Here is a 17,588-nt window from a genome sequence, read left to right on the forward strand (position 1 = left end):
CCCACTCTCCCTCCCTCTCCCTCACTCCATCCGTCTCACTCCCTCCCTCTCCCTCCCTCTCCTCACTCTCTCCCTTTCCCTCCCACCCTCTCTCCCTCTCCCTCTCCCTCTCCCTCCCTCTCCCTCTCTCCCTCACTCCCTCTCTCCCATTCTCCCTCCCTCTCTCTCACTCACTCCCTCACTCTCTCCCTCTCCATCCCACCCTCTCTCCCTCTCTCCCTCACTCCCACTCTCCCACTCTCCCTCCCTCTCCCTCACTCCCTCCCTCTCATTCCCTCCCTCCCTCTCACTCCCTCCCTCTCCCTCACTCTCTCCCTCTCCCTCCCACCCTCTCTCCCTCTCCCTCCCACCTTCTCTCCCTCTCTCTCTCCCTCTCCCTCCCTCTCCCTCTCTCCCTCACTCCCTCTCTCCCATTCTCCCTCCCTCTCTCTCCCTCACTCCCTCTCTCACACTCTCTCTCCCTCTCCCTCACTCCCTCCCTCTCACTCCCTCACTCTCTCCCTCTCCCTCCCTCTCCCTACCACCCTCTCTCCCTCTCCCTCTCCCTCTCTCCCTCAGTCCCTCTCTCCACTCTCCCCCTCTCTCTCCCTCTCTCCCAATCTCCCTCACTCTCTCTCCCTCACTCTCTCTCTCCCTCAGTCCCTCTCTCCCATTCTCCCTCCCTCACGCCCTCTCCCGTTCTCCCTCCCTCACTTCCTCTCTCCCACTCTCCCTCCCTCTCCCTCCCTCTCCCTCACTCCCTCCCTCTCACTCCCTCACTCCCTCACTCTCTCCCTCTCCATCCCACTCTCTCTCCCACTCCCCCCTCCCTCCCACCCTCTCTCCCTCTCCCTCTCCCTCCCACCCTCTCTCCCTCTCCCTCTCTCCCTCAGACCCGCTCTCCACTCTCCTCCTCTCTCTCCCTCTCTCTCTCTCTCCTTCACCCTTTCTCCCTCTCCCCCTCCCTCCAACCCTCTCTCCCTTTCCCTCTCTCTCCCTCCCTCACTCCCTCTCTCCCACTCTCCCTCCCTCTCACTCCCTCACTCCCTCACTCTCTCCCTGTCCCTCCCTCCCTCTCCCTCCCACCCTCTCTCCCTCTCCCCCCTCTCCCTCCCACCCTCTCTCCCTCTCCCTCTCACTCTCTCACTCCCACTCTCCCTCTCTCACTCTGCCTCACCCTGTCTACCTTTCCCTCCCTCCCTCTCCCTCCCACCCTCTCTCCCTCTCTCTCTCCCTCCCTCTCCCTCTTTCCCTCAGCCCCTCTCTCCATTCTCCCCTCTCTCTCCCTCTCTCCCACTCTCCCTCTCTCTCTCTCTCTCTCTCTCTCTCCCTCAGTCCATCTCTCCCATTCTCCCTCCCTCTCTCTCTCTCCCTCACTCCCTCTCTTCCACTCTCCCTCCCTCTCCCTCACTCCCTCCCTCTCACTCCCTCACTCCCTCTCCCTGTCCCTCCCTCCCTCTCCCTCCCACCCTCTCTCCCTCTCCCCTCCTCCAACCCTCTCTCCCTCTCCCTCTCCCTCCCTCTCCCTCTCTCCCTCAGTCCCTCTCTCCACTCTCCCCCTCTCTCTCCCTCTCTCCCTCTCTCTCTCTCACTCCCTCACTCTCTCCCTCTCCCTACCCCCCACTCCCTCACTCCCTCTCTCCCACTCTCCCCCCCTCTCTCTCTCCCTCAGTCCCTCTCTCCCATTCTCCCTCCCTCTCTCTCCCTCACTCCCTCTCTCCCACTCTCCCTCCCTCTCCCTCACTCCCTCTCCCTGTCCCTCCCTCCCTCTCCCTCTCCCCCTCTCCCACTCGCCCTCTCTCTCGCTCTCTCCCTCACTCTCTCTCCCTTGAGGCCCTGCACCATGTTGGCGGGCCCTCGAATGGATTGGGGTCTGTTTACTCACTGTGGCTCGCCCCTCCCTTCATGGACCTCTGCTCCAATCCCCAGAGGATCGCTGGAGCCCAGGTGTCCAGGGGTCTCAGATACTTCGGCCAATCACTGCACGGCAGCATGGACATGACCAGAGACGGTCTGACGGACATCGTGGTGGGAGCGTTGGACAAGGCCGTGTTGCTCCGGTGAGAACATTTGGGGCTCCGTTCCCCTCATTTCGGGGCGGTAAAGTTTGTGCCCGGGAACAGTTTGCGCCTCAGTCCAGCAATATTCATCAGCTGGGCCCCGGGAACCGAAGCAATAGGAGCAGGAGTCGGCCATTCGGCCCCTCGAGCCTGCTCCACTAACCAATGGAATGTTGGCCTTTATTGCAAAGGGGGATAGAGTCTAAAAGCAGAGAAGTCCTGCGACAACTGTACAGGGTATTGGTGAGGCCACACCTGGAGTACTGCGTGCAGTTTTGGTCTCCGTGTTTAAGGAAGGATACACTTGCATTGGAGGCAAGCCCCTCGAGCCTGCTCCGCCATTTAATACGACCATGGCTGATCCGATCATGGACTCAGCTCCACTTCCCCGCCCGCTCCCCATAACCCTTCACTCCCTTATCGCTCAAATACCTGTCTATCTCCACCTTAAATATATTCAATGTCCCAGCCTCCACAGCTCTCTGGGCCAGAGAATTCCACAGGTTTACAACCCTCCGAGAGAAGAAATTCCTCCTCATCTCAGTTTTAAATGGGCGGCCCCTTATTCTGAGACTATGCCCCCTAGTTCTAGATTCCCCCACGAGGGGAAACATCCTCTCTGCATCCATCCTGTCGAGCCCCCTCAGAACGTTTCGATAAGATCACCTCTCATTCTTCTAAACTCCAATGAGTAGAGGCCCAACCTCCTCAACCTTTCCTCATAAGGCAATCCCCTCATCCCCGGAATCAACCGAGTGAACCTTCTCTGAACTGCCTCCAACTACATCCCTCCTTAAATACGGAGAGCAAAACTGTACGCAGTACTCCAGGTGTACGGAGGTATAAAGTCCTGTCCCTGCAGTACAGACTCACACAAGGCACAGACTGAAGTCAAGGTCACTCTGGATCTGCACCTTTATTACACAGCTCTCGAATGCCACACTTGCCTGAGACCTGTCCTGACATACCTGTCTGGGACAGGTATCGAGTGTCTCCTGCAAGTGCGCCCCTGGTGGTAAGGTAAGCTTGTGGTTACAGCTCATCTCTGGTTACAGTCATGTATAGCATGGTAAGATACAGTTATGTACAGTGGTGTGAGATACATGACAGGAGAATGGTGCCATTATCTTGTTCCTTGACCATCATTCTCTCGTCCAGCTCGAGACCAGTGATGAACGTAACAGCCAACATATCCATGAGTCCCGCGGAAATCCCGCTGTGGAAATTTGCTTGCTCGGACAGTTCTCCTGCCTGGAACAGGGATTTGAACAATCTGACCGTCTGCTTCACCGTCGCTATGGCGACGGCCCGTAACCAAGGTACCGGATCCTTCATTTTGCAAAACGACACGCCCACAGGTACACACTCAGCTCTCGCTCTCTCTCCTCCTCTGTACAGGGTACGTCGCTCCCTCAGTACCACCCCTCTGACAGTGCGGCACTCCCTCAGTACCACCCCTCTGACAGTGCGGCACTCCCTCAGTACTGCCCCTCGACAGTGCGGCACTCCCTCAGTACTGTCCCTCCGACAGTGCGGCGCTCCTTCAGTACTGCCCCTCCGACAGTGCGGCGCTCCCTCAGTACTGCCCCTCCGACAGTGCGGCGCTCCCTCAGTACTGCCCCTCCGACAGTGCGGCGCTCCCTCAGTACTGTCCCTCCGACAGTGCGGCGCTCCCTCAGTACCACCCCTCTGACAGTGCGGCACTCCCTCAGTACCACCCCTCTGACAGTGCGGCACTCCCTCAGTACTGCCCCTCCGACAGTGCGGCGCTCCCTCAGTACTGTCCCTCCGACAGTGCGGCACTCCCTCAGTACTGCCCCTCCGACAGTGCGGCACTCCCTCAGTACTGTCCCTCCGACAGTGCGGCACTCCCTCAGTACTGCCCCTCCGACAATGCAGCACTCCCTCAGTACTGCCCCTCTGACAGTGCAGCACTCCCTCAGTACTGCCCCTCCGACAGAGCGGCACTCCCTCAGTACTGCCCCTCCAACAGTGCAGCACTCCCTCAGTACTGCCCCTCAACAGTGCAGCACTCCCTCAGTACTGCCCCTCCGACAGTGCTGCACTCCCTCAGTACTGCCCCTCCAACAGTGCAGCACTCCCTCAGTACTGCCCCTCCGACAGTGCTGCACTCCCTCAGTACTGCCCCTCGACAGTGCGGCACTCCCTCAGTACTGCCCCTCCGACAGTGCGGCACTCCCTCAGTACTGCCCCTCCGACAGTGCGGCACTCCCTCAGTACTGCCCCTCCGACAGTGCGGCACTCCCTCAGTACTGCCCCTCCGACAGTGCTGCACTCCCTCAGTACTGCCCCTCCAACAGTGCAGCACTCCCTCAGTACTGCCCCTCCGACAGTGCTGCACTCCCCCAGTACTGTCCCTCTGACAGTGCGGCACTCCCTCAGTATCGCCCCTCCGACAGTGCGGCACTCCCTCAGTACTGCCCCTCCGACAGTGCGGCACTCCCTCAGTACTGACCCTCCGACATTACGGCGCTCCCTCAGTACTGCTCCTCCGACAGAGCGGTACTCCCTCAGTACTGCCCCTCTGACAGTGCGGCACTCCCTCAGTACTGCCCCTCCGACAGAGCGGCACTCCCTCAGTACTGACCCTCCGACAGTGCGGCGCTCCCTCAGTACTGCCCCTCCGACATTACGGTGCTCCCTCAGTACTGCCCCTCCGACATTACGGTGCTCCCTCAGTACTGCCCCTCCGACAGAGCGGCACTCCCTCAGTACTGCCCCTCCGACAGTGCGGCACTCCCTCAGTACTGCCCCTCTGACAGTGCGGCGCTCCCTCAGTACTGCCCCTCTGACAGTGCGGCGCTCCCTCAGTACTGCCCCTCTGACAGTGCGGCACTCCCTCAGTACTGCCCCTCCGACAGTGCGGCGCTCCCTCAGTACTGCCCCTCCGACAGTGCGGCGCTCCCTCAGTACTGCCCCTCTGACAGTGCGGCGCTCCCTCAGTACTGCCCCTCTGACAGTGCGGCACTCCCTCAGTACTGCCCCTCTGACAGTGCGGCGCTCCCTCAGTACTGCCCCTCCGACAGTGCGGCACTCCCTCAGTACTGCCCCTCCGACAGTGCGGCGCTCCCTCAGTACTGCCCCTCCGACAGTGCGGCGCTCCCTCAGTACTGCCCCTCCGACAGTGCGGCGCTCCCTCAGTACTGCCCCTCCGACAGTGCAGCGCTCCCTCAGTACTGCCCCTCCGACAGTGCGGCGCTCCCTCAGTACCGCCCCTCCGACAGTGCGGCGCTCCCTCAGTACTGCCCCTCCGACAGTGCGGCGCTCCCTCAGTGCTGACCCTCCGACAGTGCGGCTAGTAAGGGGTACCAGTCTAGCTCTCGGGCAACTGAGTGTCACCTCGGCAGACCTGAGGCGTGTTTATCGCGGTTGATTAACTTGCCTTCCTCCTGTTGCAATCAGTAGATCTCCGTGCAAACTTAACCTACCGCTTGGAGCTCGATTCCTCCGGACTGAAGAGACGGGTGGCCCTCGCGTTGACCGAGAGACCCTTCACCAGACACCTGACTGTCACCGAGGGCGTACACTGCCAGCAACATCAGATCCAGCTCCTGGTGAGTCTTCACACTGTGGGGCCTAGGCCTCAGGCCCCAGTCATGGAATCGTCAAAAATTTACAGCACGGAAGGAGGCCATTCGGCCCATCGTGTCCGCGCTGGCCGACCAAGAGCTACCCAGCCTAATCCCACTCTCCAGCTCTGGGTCCGTAGCCCTGTAGGTTACGGCACTTCAAGTGCACCTCCAGGTACTTTTTAAATGTGGTGAGGGTTTCTGCCTCTACCACCCTTTCAGGCAGTGAGTTCCCCCCCCAGACCCCCACCACCCTCTGGGTGAAGACATTTCCCCTCAAATCCCCTCTAAACCTCCCCCCAATTACTTTAACTCTATGCCCCCTGGTTGTTGACCCCCCTGCTAAGGGGAAACAGGTCCGTCCTATCCACTCTATCCAGACCCCTCATCATTTTATACACCTCAATCAGGTCTCCCCTCAGCCAAAGAAAACAACCCCAGCCTATCCAATCTTTCCTCATCGCTAAAATTCTCCAGTCCCGGCAACATCCTGGTAAATCTCCTCTGCACCCTCTCCAGTGCAACATCCTGGTAAATCTCCTCTGCACCCTCTCCAGTGCAACATCCTGGTAAATCTCCTCTGCACCCTCTCCAGTGCAATCACATCCTTCCTGTAACGTGGTGACCCAGAACTGCACGCAGTACTCCAGCTGTGGCCTAACCCAGTGTTTTATACAGTTCAAGCATAACCCTCCCTGCTATTGTATTCCATGCCCCGGCCAATAAAGCCAAGTATCCCGTGCGCCTTCTTAACTCACCTGATCTACCTGGCCGGCTACCTTCAGGGATCTGTGGACCTGCACTCCAAGGTCCCTCTGTTCCTCTACACCTCTCAGTGTCCTACCATTTAATGTGTATTCCCTCGCCTTGTGAGCCCTCCCCAAATGCATTACCTCACACTTACCCGGATTGAATTCCATTTGCCCCTGTTCTGTCCACCTGACCAGTCCATCGATATCTTCCTGCAGTCCGCAGTTTTCTTATCCATTATCAACACACACACGGCCGATTATAGTGTCGCCTGCAAACTCCTTCATCAAAGCCCCAACGATCAAGTCCGTCGGTTGATATATTGCACAAAAATCAGGGGAACCTTATCTCCCACATTTTGTCACGGCCTCAAAAAAACATTCAATTAAAGGGTACAATATTCCAGGGGGTGCAGGAACAGAGAGACCTGGGGTGCGTGCACCCCCAGAGAGGTTGAGGCTGTGAGTTCCAGAGCTTGGGGGCCGAGGCTTTGATTGTGGCAGGGCTGGTTGAGATGCTGTTCACAAAGCTGACAGGACATGCGGCTTTTTTGATCGAGGCATAGAGTACAAAAGTAAGGAGGTTATTGCTAAATCCTGCATAAGACACGGGTTAGCCCCCAGCTGGAGTACTGTGTCCAATTCTGGGCCCTGTACTTTAGGAAGGATGTGAAGGCCCAGGAGAGGTTGCAGAGGAGGTTGACCGAAATGGTTCCAGGGATGAGGGACTTCAGTGACATGGAGAGAGGGCAGAAGCTGGGGTTGTTCTCGTCGGATCAAACTTCAGGTCATCCAAAACTCGGCCGCCCCGTGTCCTAACTCGCACCCAGTCCATTGACCCATCACCCCCTGAGCTCGCTGACCGACATTGGCTCCTGGTGAATCAACACCTCGATTTCAACATTCTCATCCTTGTTTACAAACCCCTCCATGGCCTCCAAGCCCCTCCCTATCTCTGTAACCTCCTCCAGCCCCCACACTCATCCTTATCTCTGTAACCTCCTCCAGCCCCTACACCCCTCCCTATCTCTGTAACCTCCTCCAGCCCCTGCACCCCTCCCTATCTCTGTAACCTCCTCCAGCCCCTGCACCCCTCCCTATCTCTGTAACCTCCTCCAGTCCCTACACCCCTCCCTATCTCTGTAACCTCCTCCAGCCCCCGCACCCTCCCTATCTCTGTAACCTCCTCCAGCCCTGACACCCCTCCCTATCTCTGTAACCTCCTCCAGCCCTTACACCCCTCCCTATCTCTGTAACATCCTCCAGCCCCTGCACCCCTCCCTATCTCTGTAACCTCCTCCAGCCCCTACACCCCTCCCTATCTCTGTAACCTCCTCCAGCCCCACAACCCCCCGAGGTGTCTGCGCTCCTCTAATTCTGCCCTCCTGACCATCCCTGATTATAATCGCTCCACCATCGGTGGCCGTGCCTTCTGTTGCCTGGGCCCCAAGCTCTGGAACTCCCTCCCTAAACCTCTCCACCTCTCTACCCCTCTTTCCTCCTTCAAGATGCTCCTTAAAACCGACCTCTTTGACCATCATCATCATAGGCTGTCCTTTGGAATCGAGGAAGACTTGTTTCCACTCTTAACATGAGTCCTGAGGTGACTGAACAGCCCAATACGAGAACCACAGTCCCTGTCACAGGTGGGACAGACAGCGGTTGAGGGAAGGGGAGGGTGGGACTGGTTTGCCGCACGCTCCTTCCGCTGCCTGCGCTTGGTTTCTGCACGCTCTCGGCGACGAGACTCGAGGTGCTCAGCGCCCCCTCCCGGATGCACTTCCTCCACTTAGGGGCGGACTGGTCTTTGGGCCCAGGGACTCCCAGGTGTCGGTGGGGATGTTGCACTTTATATCAGGGAGGGGCTTTGAGGGTGGTCCCTTGTAACGTTTCCTCTGCCCCGCCTTTGGCTCGTTTGCCGTGAAGGAGTTCCGAGTAGAGCGCTCGCTTTGGGGAGTCTCGTGTCTGGGGGGACATGCGGACAATGTGGCCCTGCCCAGCGGAGCTGGTCGAGTGTGGTCAGTGCTTCGATGCTGGGGATGTTGGGCCTGGTCGAGGACGCTAACGTTGGTGCGTCCGTCCTCCCGGGGGATTTGCAGGATCTTGCGGAGACATCGTTGGTGGTATTTCTGCAGCGACTTGAGGTGTCTACTGTACACGGTCCACGTCTCTGAGCCATACAGGAGGGCGGGTATCACTACAGCCCTGTAGACCATGAGCTCGGTGGTGGATTTGAGGGCCTGGTCTTCAAACACTCTTTTCCTCGGGCGGCCGAAGGCTGCACTGGCGCACTGGAGCTTTTGGTCATCTGCGCTAATTTCTCCTTTCGCGGGTCAGTCTGATAACGCTGCAGTGAGGCACCTTGGGACTTTAAAGGCGCTGTATAAATACAAGTTGTTGTTGTAATGAAACGGCACTGGAGATGAACAACGGACAGTCTGTTGCCCAGTGACAAATTATTAAAAGGGGAGACCTGGGTGTCATGGTACATCAGTCATTGAAGGTTGGCATGCAGGTACAGCAGGCGGTGAAGAAAGCAAATGGTATAGAAACATAGAAACATAGAAAATAGGTGCAGGAGCAGGCCATTCAGCCCTTCTAGCCTGCACCGCCATTCAATGAGTTCATGGCTGAACATGAAACTTCAGTACCCCCTTCCTGCTTTCTCTCCATACCCCTTGATCCCCCGAGTAGTAAGGACTTCATCTAACTCCCTTTTGAATATATTTAGTGAATTGGCCTCAACTACTTTCTGTGGTAGAGAATTCCACAGGTTCACCACTCTCTGGGTGAAGAAGTTTCTCCTCATCTCGGTCCTAAATGGCTTACCCCTTATCCTTAGACTGTGACCCCTGGTTCTGGACTTCCCCAACATCGGGAACATTCTTTCTGCATCTAACCTGTCTAAACCCGTCAGAATTTTAAACGTTTCTATGAGGTCCCCTCTCATTCTTCTGAACTCCAGTGAATACAAGCCCAGTTGATCCAGTCTTTCTTGATAGGTCAGTCCCGCCATCCCGGGAATCAGTCTGGTGAACCTTCGCTGCACTCCCTCAATAGCAAGAATGTCCTTCCTCAAGTTAGGAGACCAAAACTGTACACAATACTCCAGGTGTGGCCTCACCAAGGCCCTGTACAACTGTAGCAACACCTCCCTGCCCCTGTATTCAAATCCCCTCGCTATGAAGGCCAACATGCCATTTGCTTTCTTAACCGCCTGCTGTACCTGCATGCCAACCTTCAATGACTGATGTACCATGACACCCAGGTCTCGTTGCACCATCCCTTTTCCTAATCTGTCACCATTCAGATAATAGTCTGTCTCTCTGTATTTACCACCAAAGTGGATAACCTCACATTTATCCACATTATACTTCATCTGCCATGCATTTGCCCACTCACCTAACCTATCCAAGTCACTCTGCAGCCTAATAGCATCCTCCTCGCAGCTCACACTGCCACCCAACTTAGTATCATCCGCAAATTTGGAGATACTGCATTTAATCCCCTCGTCTAAATCATTAATGTACAATGTAAACAGCTGGGGCCCCAGCACAGAACCTTGCGGTACCCCACTAGTCACTGCCTGCCATTCTGAAAAGTACCCGTTTACTCCTACTCTTTGCTTCCTGTCTGACAACCAGTTCTCAATCCACGTCAGCACACTACCCCCAATCCCATGTGCTTTAACTTTGCACATTAATCTCTTGTGTGGAACCTTGTCGAAAGCCTTCTGAAAGTCCAAATATACCACATCAACTGGTTCTCCTTTGTCCACTTTACTGGAAACATCCTCAAAAAATTCCAGAAGATTTGTCAAGCATGATTTCCCTTTCACAAATCCATGCTGACTTGGACCTATCATGTCACCATTTTCCAGATGCACTGCTATGACATCCTTAATAATTGATTCCATCATTTTACCCACTACTGAGGTCAGGCTGACCGGTCTATAATTCCCTGTTTTCTCTCTCCCTCCTTTTTTAAAAAGTGGGGTTACATTGGCTACCCTCCACTCTATAAGAACTGATCCAGAGTCAATGGAATGTTGGAAAATGACTGTCAATGCATCCGCTATTTCCAAGGCCACCTCCTTAAGTACTCTGGGATGCAGTCCATCAGGCCCTGGGGATTTATCGGCCTTCAATCCCATCAATTTCCCCAACACAATTTCCCGACTAATAAAGATTTCCCTCAGTTCCCCCTCCTTACTAGACCCTCTGACCCCTTTTATATCCGGAAGGTTGTTTGTATCCTCCTTAGTGAATACCGAACCAAAGTACTTGTTCAATTGGTGGCCTTCATAGCGAGAGGATTGGAGTATAGGAGCAGGGAGGTGTTACTACAGTTGTACAGGGCCTTGGTGAGGCCACACCTGGAGTATTGTGTACAGTTTTGGTCTCCTAATCTGAGGAAGGACGTTCTTGCTATTGAGGGAGTGCAGCGAAGGTTCACCAGACTGATTCCCGGGATGGCAGGACTGACATATGAGGAGAGACTGGATCGACTGGGCTTATATTCACTGGAGTTTAGAAGGATGAGAGGGGGATCTCATAGAAACATAAAATTCTGACGGGATTGGACAGGTTAGATGCAGGAAGAATGTTCCCGATGTTGGGGAAGTCCAGAACCAGGGGTCACACAGTCTAAGGATAAGGGGTAAGCCATTTAGGACCGAGATGAGGAGAAACTTCTTCACCCAGAGAGTGGTGAACCTGTGGAATTCTCTACCACAGAGAGTTGTTGAGGCCAGTTCATTGGATATATTCCAGAGGGAGTTAGATGTGGCCCTTACAGCTAAAGGGATCGAGGGGTATGGAGAGAAAGCAGGAATGGGGTACTGAGGTGAATGATCAGCCATGAACTCATTGAATGGCGGTGCAGGCTCGAAGGGCCGAATGGCCTGCTCCTGCACCTATTTTCTCTGTCTCTCTTTCGGGAAGCTGGGGGACATTCCAGCTTTGCCTTCACCCTTCTCTCGATCTCTCCACCTAGGCTTGTGTGGAGGACTATCTGTCACCCGTCGAACTGAAGCTGGCATTCACCCTGACGCCTCTCCCCTACGCCGGGGCAAAGGACCCACAGCCCACCTTGAACGAGGAATGCGTCAAGACACTAACGGAGCAGGTAAGCGTCCGGGCAAGAGCAGACAATGGTGGGGGGTGTGCGGGGGGGGAGAAGGGGTTTGTTCCCACATCTTTCAGCTGCTGGTGAAACCAAGGACAGCTGGGCTCAGCAAGCCATCAAGCAAGCAAATGGTACGTTGTTCTTTATTGCAAGAGGATTTAAGAACAGAAGAAATAGGAGCAGGAGTCGGCCATTCGGCCCCTCGAGCCTGCTCCGCCATTTAATACGACCATGGCTGATCCGATCATGGACTCAGCTCCACTTCCCCGCCCGCTCCCCATAACCCTTCACTCCCTTATCGCCCAAAAATCTGTCTATCTCCGCCTCAAATATATTCAATGTCCCAGCCTCCACAGCTCTCTGGGGCAGAGAATTCCACAGATTTACAACCCTCCGAGAGAAGAAATTCCTCCTCATCTCAGTTTTAAATGGGCGGCCCCTTATTCTGAGACCATGCCCCCTAGTTCTAGTCTCCCCCATCAGTGGGAACATCCTCTCTGCATCCACCTTGTCGAGCCCCCTCAGAATCTGATAAGTTTCGATAAGATCGCCTCTCATTCTTCTGAATTCCAATGAGTAGAGGCCCAACCTCCTCAACCTTTCCTCATAAGTCAACCCCCTCATCCCTGGAATCAACCGAGTGAACCTTCTCTGAACAGCCTCCGATGCAAGTTTATCCTTTCGTAAATACGGAGACCAAAACTGCACGCAGTACTCCAGGTGGGGCCTCATCAATACCCTGTACAGTTGTAGCAGGACTTCTCTGCTTTTAGACTCTATCCCCCTTTGCAATAAAGGCCAACATTCCCTTGCCCTTCCTGATCACTTGCTGTACCTGCATACTAACTTTTTGTGTTTCATGCACAAGTAACCCCCAGGTCCCTCTGTACTGCGGCATTTCGTAATCTCTCTCCATTTAAATCACAATTAGCTTTTTTTAATTTTTCCTGCCCGAGTGGATCACCTCACATTTTCCCACATTGTACCCAAATTACCAAACCTTCGCGCACTCTCTGAGCCTGTCTACATCCCTTTGGTAGGTTCTTTGCGTCCTCTTCACAATTTGACTTTCAGACTAAAGATGTCTTACTTCAATTATGCAAGGCCGCTCCTGGAGTATTGCGTCTTCTTCTTTCTGCAGTCCCTCGGAGTCGAGGGTGACTTGTTTCCACACGAACACGAGTTCTCGGGTGACTGATGAGCCTGATGTGGGACCTCCAGTCCCTGTCACAGGTGGGACAGACAGACGTTGAGGGAAGGGGAGGGTGGGACTGGTTTGCTGCACGCTCCTTCCGCTGCCTGCGCTTGGTTTCTGCACGCTCTCAGCGACGAGACTCGAGGTGCTCAGCGCCCTCCCGGATGCACTTCCTCCACTGAGGGCGGACTGGTCTTTGGGCCCAGGGACTCCCAGGTGCCGGTGGGGATGTTGCACTTTATATCAGGGAGGGGCTTTGAGGGTGGTCCCTTGTAACGTTTCCTCTGCCCCACCTTTGGCCCGTTTGCCCGTGAAGGAGTTCCGAGTAGAGCGCTCGCTTTGGGGAGTCTCGTGTCTGAGTGGGGGGGGCGTGCGGACAATGTGGCCCTGCCCAGCGGAGCTGGTCCGAGTGTGGTCAGTGCTTCGATGCTGGGGATGTTTGGGGCCTGGTCGAGGACGCTAACGTTGGTGCGTCTGTCCTCCCAGGGGATTTGCAGGATCTTGCGGAGACAGCGTTGGTGGTATTTCTCCAGCGACTCGAGGTGTCTACTGTACATGGTCCGTGTCTCTGAGCCACACAGGAGGGCGGGTATCACTACAGCCCTGTGGACCATGAGCTGGGGGTGAGATACCTACTGTACATGGTCCATGTCTCTGAGCCACACAGGAGGGCGGGTATCACTACAGCCCTGTAGACCATGAGCTGGGGGTGAGATACCTACTGTACATGGTCCGTGTCTCTGAGCCACACAGGAGGGCGGGTATCACTACAGCCCTGTAGACCATGAGCTGGGGGTGAGATACCTACTGTACATGGTCCGTGTCTCTGAGCCACACAGGAGGGCGGGTATCACTACAGCCCTGTAGACCATGAGCTGGGGGTGAGATACCTACTGTACATGGTCCGTGTCTCTGAGCCACACAGGAGGGCGGGTATCATTACAGCCCTGTAGACCATGAGCTGGGGGTGAGATACCTACTGTACATGGCCCGTGTCTCTGAGCCACACAGGAGGGCGGGTATCACTACAGCCCTGTGGACCATGAGCTGGGTGGTGGGTTTGAGGGGCCCTGGTCTTCGAACACTCTTTTCCTCAGGCGTCCATTATATACACAGTTAATGGCGGACTGGTACAAAAGCAAAAAACTGCTGCGGAATAAAAAGAGATAATGCTGGAAAGCTCAGCGGGCCAGACAGCGACTGTGGAGCGAGAAACAGAGTTAACGTTTCGGCTCAATGACCCTTCATCAGAACTGGAGATTGTTCGAAAAGTGCATGCAGGCAACGTTCGATTACCCACACACGGGGGCAGCGGGAAACCCCGCTGTAACGACATTTAAAATTCCGTGTGTGTGTGTGTGTGTGACGTCACTTTGGAACTCCGCTGTTCCTTTCGAACGTTGCCTGTTGAGCGCGGCTTTTAAGCGCTCTGCCTTGCCTCGCACGCCGGTCCACGGAACAGTTACAGGAAGCAATCAACAAGCCTCGCGCTCTTTCGATCTCGAGGAGGAGAATTCAGGGATTACCCAAGATACGCTATCGGGCTATCGGGCAGAGCACACCTGCAGTGCGGCAAGCACTAACTGTAATGTCAACTTGCACCGACGGAGAAATGGTTTGCCCGGCATCGCCCAATCCCCCAGGGATCCCGGATAATCGGGCGTTGCCTGTATTGTTAAGCACTGAAAGAGGGGGGGGGGGGACAAGAAAGGGGAAGGTCTGTGATTGGGGAGCGGGGGGGGGGGGGGGAAGACAGGAGAGATTCGAGAGACAAAGGGGATGAGGGGCCGAATTGAATCAGGAATGATGGAGCTTGGGGAAAGGTTAATCGGGATAGGGTGTGAATGGGGAAGTAATGAACAGCTGCCATTATCGACAAAGAGAAAAAAGATTATATAAGATCGGGGGGAAGGGAGCCCAAAAATGGGCAGAGGTTATTTTTATTACAGTAAAATTCATCATTTTATTGTCAACTAATTTCTGATGAGAATCCCTGAATTAAGGGGAAGGATCACAGGCAGCGGTTCTTAAAGGGACACTGCAGCCCCGAGAACACAATCGGCAATATGTCCAGAATATTCAACTCCAGCCCAGTTACAGGGGTTAGTAACACCAACGGAAACAAACCCCAGCTGTCGGAATGGACACGGTTCAGTCCGGGATGTGGTTAACAGGAACAACAACAGCAGAATCCAACCCCTGCAGTCCCTTGTGAACTCGCTGGTGTTTCAGCAGGCGGGATGACCCAGTGAATCCCTTCCCACACTCGGAGCAGCTGAACGGTCTCTCCCCAGTGTGAACTCGCTGGTGTTTCAGCAGGCGGTATGACCCAGTGAATCCCTTCCCACACTCGGAGCAGCTGAACGGCCTCTCCCCTGTGTGAACTCGCTGGTGTTTCAGCAGGTGGGATGACCCAGTGAATCCCTTCCCACACTCGGAGCAGCTGAACGGCCTCTCCCCTGTGTGAACTCGCTGGTGTTTCAGCAGGTGGGATGACCCAGTGAACCCCTTCCCACACTCGGAGCAGCTGAACGGCCTCTCCCCAGTGTGAACTCGCTGGTGTTTCAGCAGGTGGGATGACCCAGTGAATCCCTTCCCACACTCGGAGCAGCTGAACGGCCTCTCCCCAGTGTGAACTCGCTGGTGTTTCAGCAGGTGGGATGACCCAGTGAATCCCTTCCCACACTCGGAGCAGCTGAACGGCCTCTCCCCAGTGTGAACTCGCTGGTGTTTCAGCAGGTGGGATGACCCAGTGAATCCCTTCCCACACTCGGAGCAGCTGAACGGCCCCTCCCCTGTGTGAACTCGCTGGTGTTTCAGCAGGCGGGATGACCCAGTGAATCCCTTCCCACACTCGGAGCAGCTGAACAGTCTCTCCTCGCTGTGACTGCACTGATGCTTTTCCCGATCGGACGGATAATTGAACCCCTTCCCACAGTCCCCACATGGGCAGAGGTTGTGGTCTGCAATAAGAAACATAGAAACGGAGAAATTTACAGCGCAGAAGGTGGTCACTTCAGCCCATCGTGTCCGAGCCGGCCGACACAGAGCCGCACGGCCCTCAGTCAGCAGCCCTGAAGGGTACATATAAACCCATGAACAATGACGGAAAGGCAAACAGCACCCAGCAACAATCACTCCGCCCCATTGCAAATCCAGAGACGCTCCAGTGGTCAGAATTGGAGGAGTGCGGAGATCACGGAGGGGTTGTAGGAGTTGGAGGAGGTGATGTTGTTTGAGCAATGAATATTGTTTCCGGGACACCGGGGAGAACTCCACTTTGCTCCTTTCCAATAGTATCCGGGTCACCATTGATGTCCCCCTACGAGGCAGACAGGGCCTCGGTTTAACATCTCATCCCTCCGACAGTGCGGCGCTCCCTCAGTACTGCCCCTCCGACAGTGCAGCACTCCCTCAGTACTGCCCCTCCGACAGTGTAGCACTCCCTCAGTATTGCCCCTCCGACAGTGCGGCGCTCCCTCAGTACTGCCCCTCCGACAGTGCGGCACTCCCTCAGTACTGCCCCTCCGACAGTGCGGCACTCCCTCAGTACTGCCCCTCCGACAGTGCAGCACTCCCTCAGTACTGCCCCTCCGACAGTGCAGCACTCCCTCAGTACTGCCCCTCCCACAGTGCAGCACTCCCTCAGTACTGCCCCTCCGACAGTGCGGCGCTCCCTCAGTACTGCCCCTCCGACAGTGCGGCACTCCCTCAGTACTGCCCCTCCGACAGTGCGGCGCTCCCTCAGTACCGCCCCTCCAACAGTGCTGCACTCCCTCAGTACCGCCCCTCCGACAGTGCGGCACTCCCTCAGTACTGCCCCTCCCACAGTGCAGCGCTCCCTCAGTACTGCCCCTCCCACAGTGCAGCACTCCCTCAGTACTGCCCCTCCGACAGTGCGGCACTCCCTGAGTACTGCCCCTCCCACAGTGCGGAGCTCCCTCAGTACTGTCCCTCCGACAGTGCGGCACTCCCTCACTACTGCCCCTCCGACACTAACCAAAACAGGTGATCTGGGCCATTTATCACATGGTTGTTTGTGGGAGCTTGCTGTGCGCAAATTGAGCTGCCACGTTTCCCACAATACAACAGTGACCGCAGTTTAAAAGGTGCGTCATTGGCTGTGAGGTGCTATGGGGCGTATTTCTATCTGACGGGGGCCCTGTCGGTTGGTTTAACTCTCTGCGATGTGCTTTCAGCTCCCGCTGGAGAAAGACTGTGGTGACGATGACCAATGTACTGACCACCTCAATGTGACCTTTCACCTCGGAGGGTGAGACGCATTTCCCTTTCGGAGGGGGGGTGGTGGGAGGGGAGAGGATGGGGGATTGGGCGGGGGGAGGGGAGGGAATGGGAGAGTGGGCGGGGGTGGGAGGGGAGGGGATAGGATACTGGGTGGGGAGGGAGGGAATGGGGGAGTGGGAGGGAGGAGGAGGGTAGGGGACAGGGGAGTGCGAGGGAGAGGGAGGGGAGGGGTGAGGGAGGGAGGGGAGGAGGGTGGGTGAGTGGAGGAGGGCAGGAGGAGGGTGAGTGAGGAGGGGAAGAGGGAAGGTGAGTGAGGGAGGGAGGAGGGGGGTGAGTGGAGGAGGGCAGGAGGGAGGGTAAGTGAGGGAGGGAAGGAGGGTGGGTGAGTTGGGGAGGCGTGGAGGGAGGGTGAGTGAGGGAGGGGAGGGGAGGGTGAGTGGGGAGGGGAGGAGGGAGGGTGAGTGAGGGAGGGAGGAGGAAGTGAGTGGGGGGGAAGGGGGTGGGTGTGGGGGAGGGGAGGAGGAGGTGAGTGGGGGAGGGAGGGAGGGGAGGAGGCAGGGTGAGTGGGTGAGTGGAGGGAATGCAGGAGGGGAGGGTGAGTGAGGGAGGGAAGGAGGGGGTTTGTGATGTTGTGGAGGGGAGG

At 56.1% G+C, this 17,588-nt stretch overlaps 1 protein-coding gene across 1 annotated transcript in view; it reads left to right on the forward strand.

Moving 5' to 3' along the window:
• LOC139242926 (integrin alpha-X-like) overlaps positions 1 to 16,973 on the forward strand; it is a gene marked incomplete at both ends in the record, with an annotated part of 51,565 nt that extends 34,592 nt beyond the window's left edge. The window contains 5 exons of the mRNA XM_070870554.1: positions 1,909 to 2,039; positions 3,198 to 3,358; positions 5,466 to 5,614; positions 11,374 to 11,505; positions 16,900 to 16,973. Coding sequence (XP_070726655.1) covers positions 1,909 to 2,039; positions 3,198 to 3,358; positions 5,466 to 5,614; positions 11,374 to 11,505; positions 16,900 to 16,973 — 647 coding nt within the window. The remainder of the gene's footprint in view (positions 1 to 1,908; positions 2,040 to 3,197; positions 3,359 to 5,465; positions 5,615 to 11,373; positions 11,506 to 16,899) is intronic.
• Positions 16,974 to 17,588: the final 615 nt, after the last annotated feature.

This window comes from Pristiophorus japonicus, unplaced genomic scaffold (assembly GCF_044704955.1).
Source record: "Pristiophorus japonicus isolate sPriJap1 unplaced genomic scaffold, sPriJap1.hap1 HAP1_SCAFFOLD_1539, whole genome shotgun sequence".
NCBI lineage: Eukaryota > Metazoa > Chordata > Chondrichthyes > Pristiophoridae > Pristiophorus > Pristiophorus japonicus.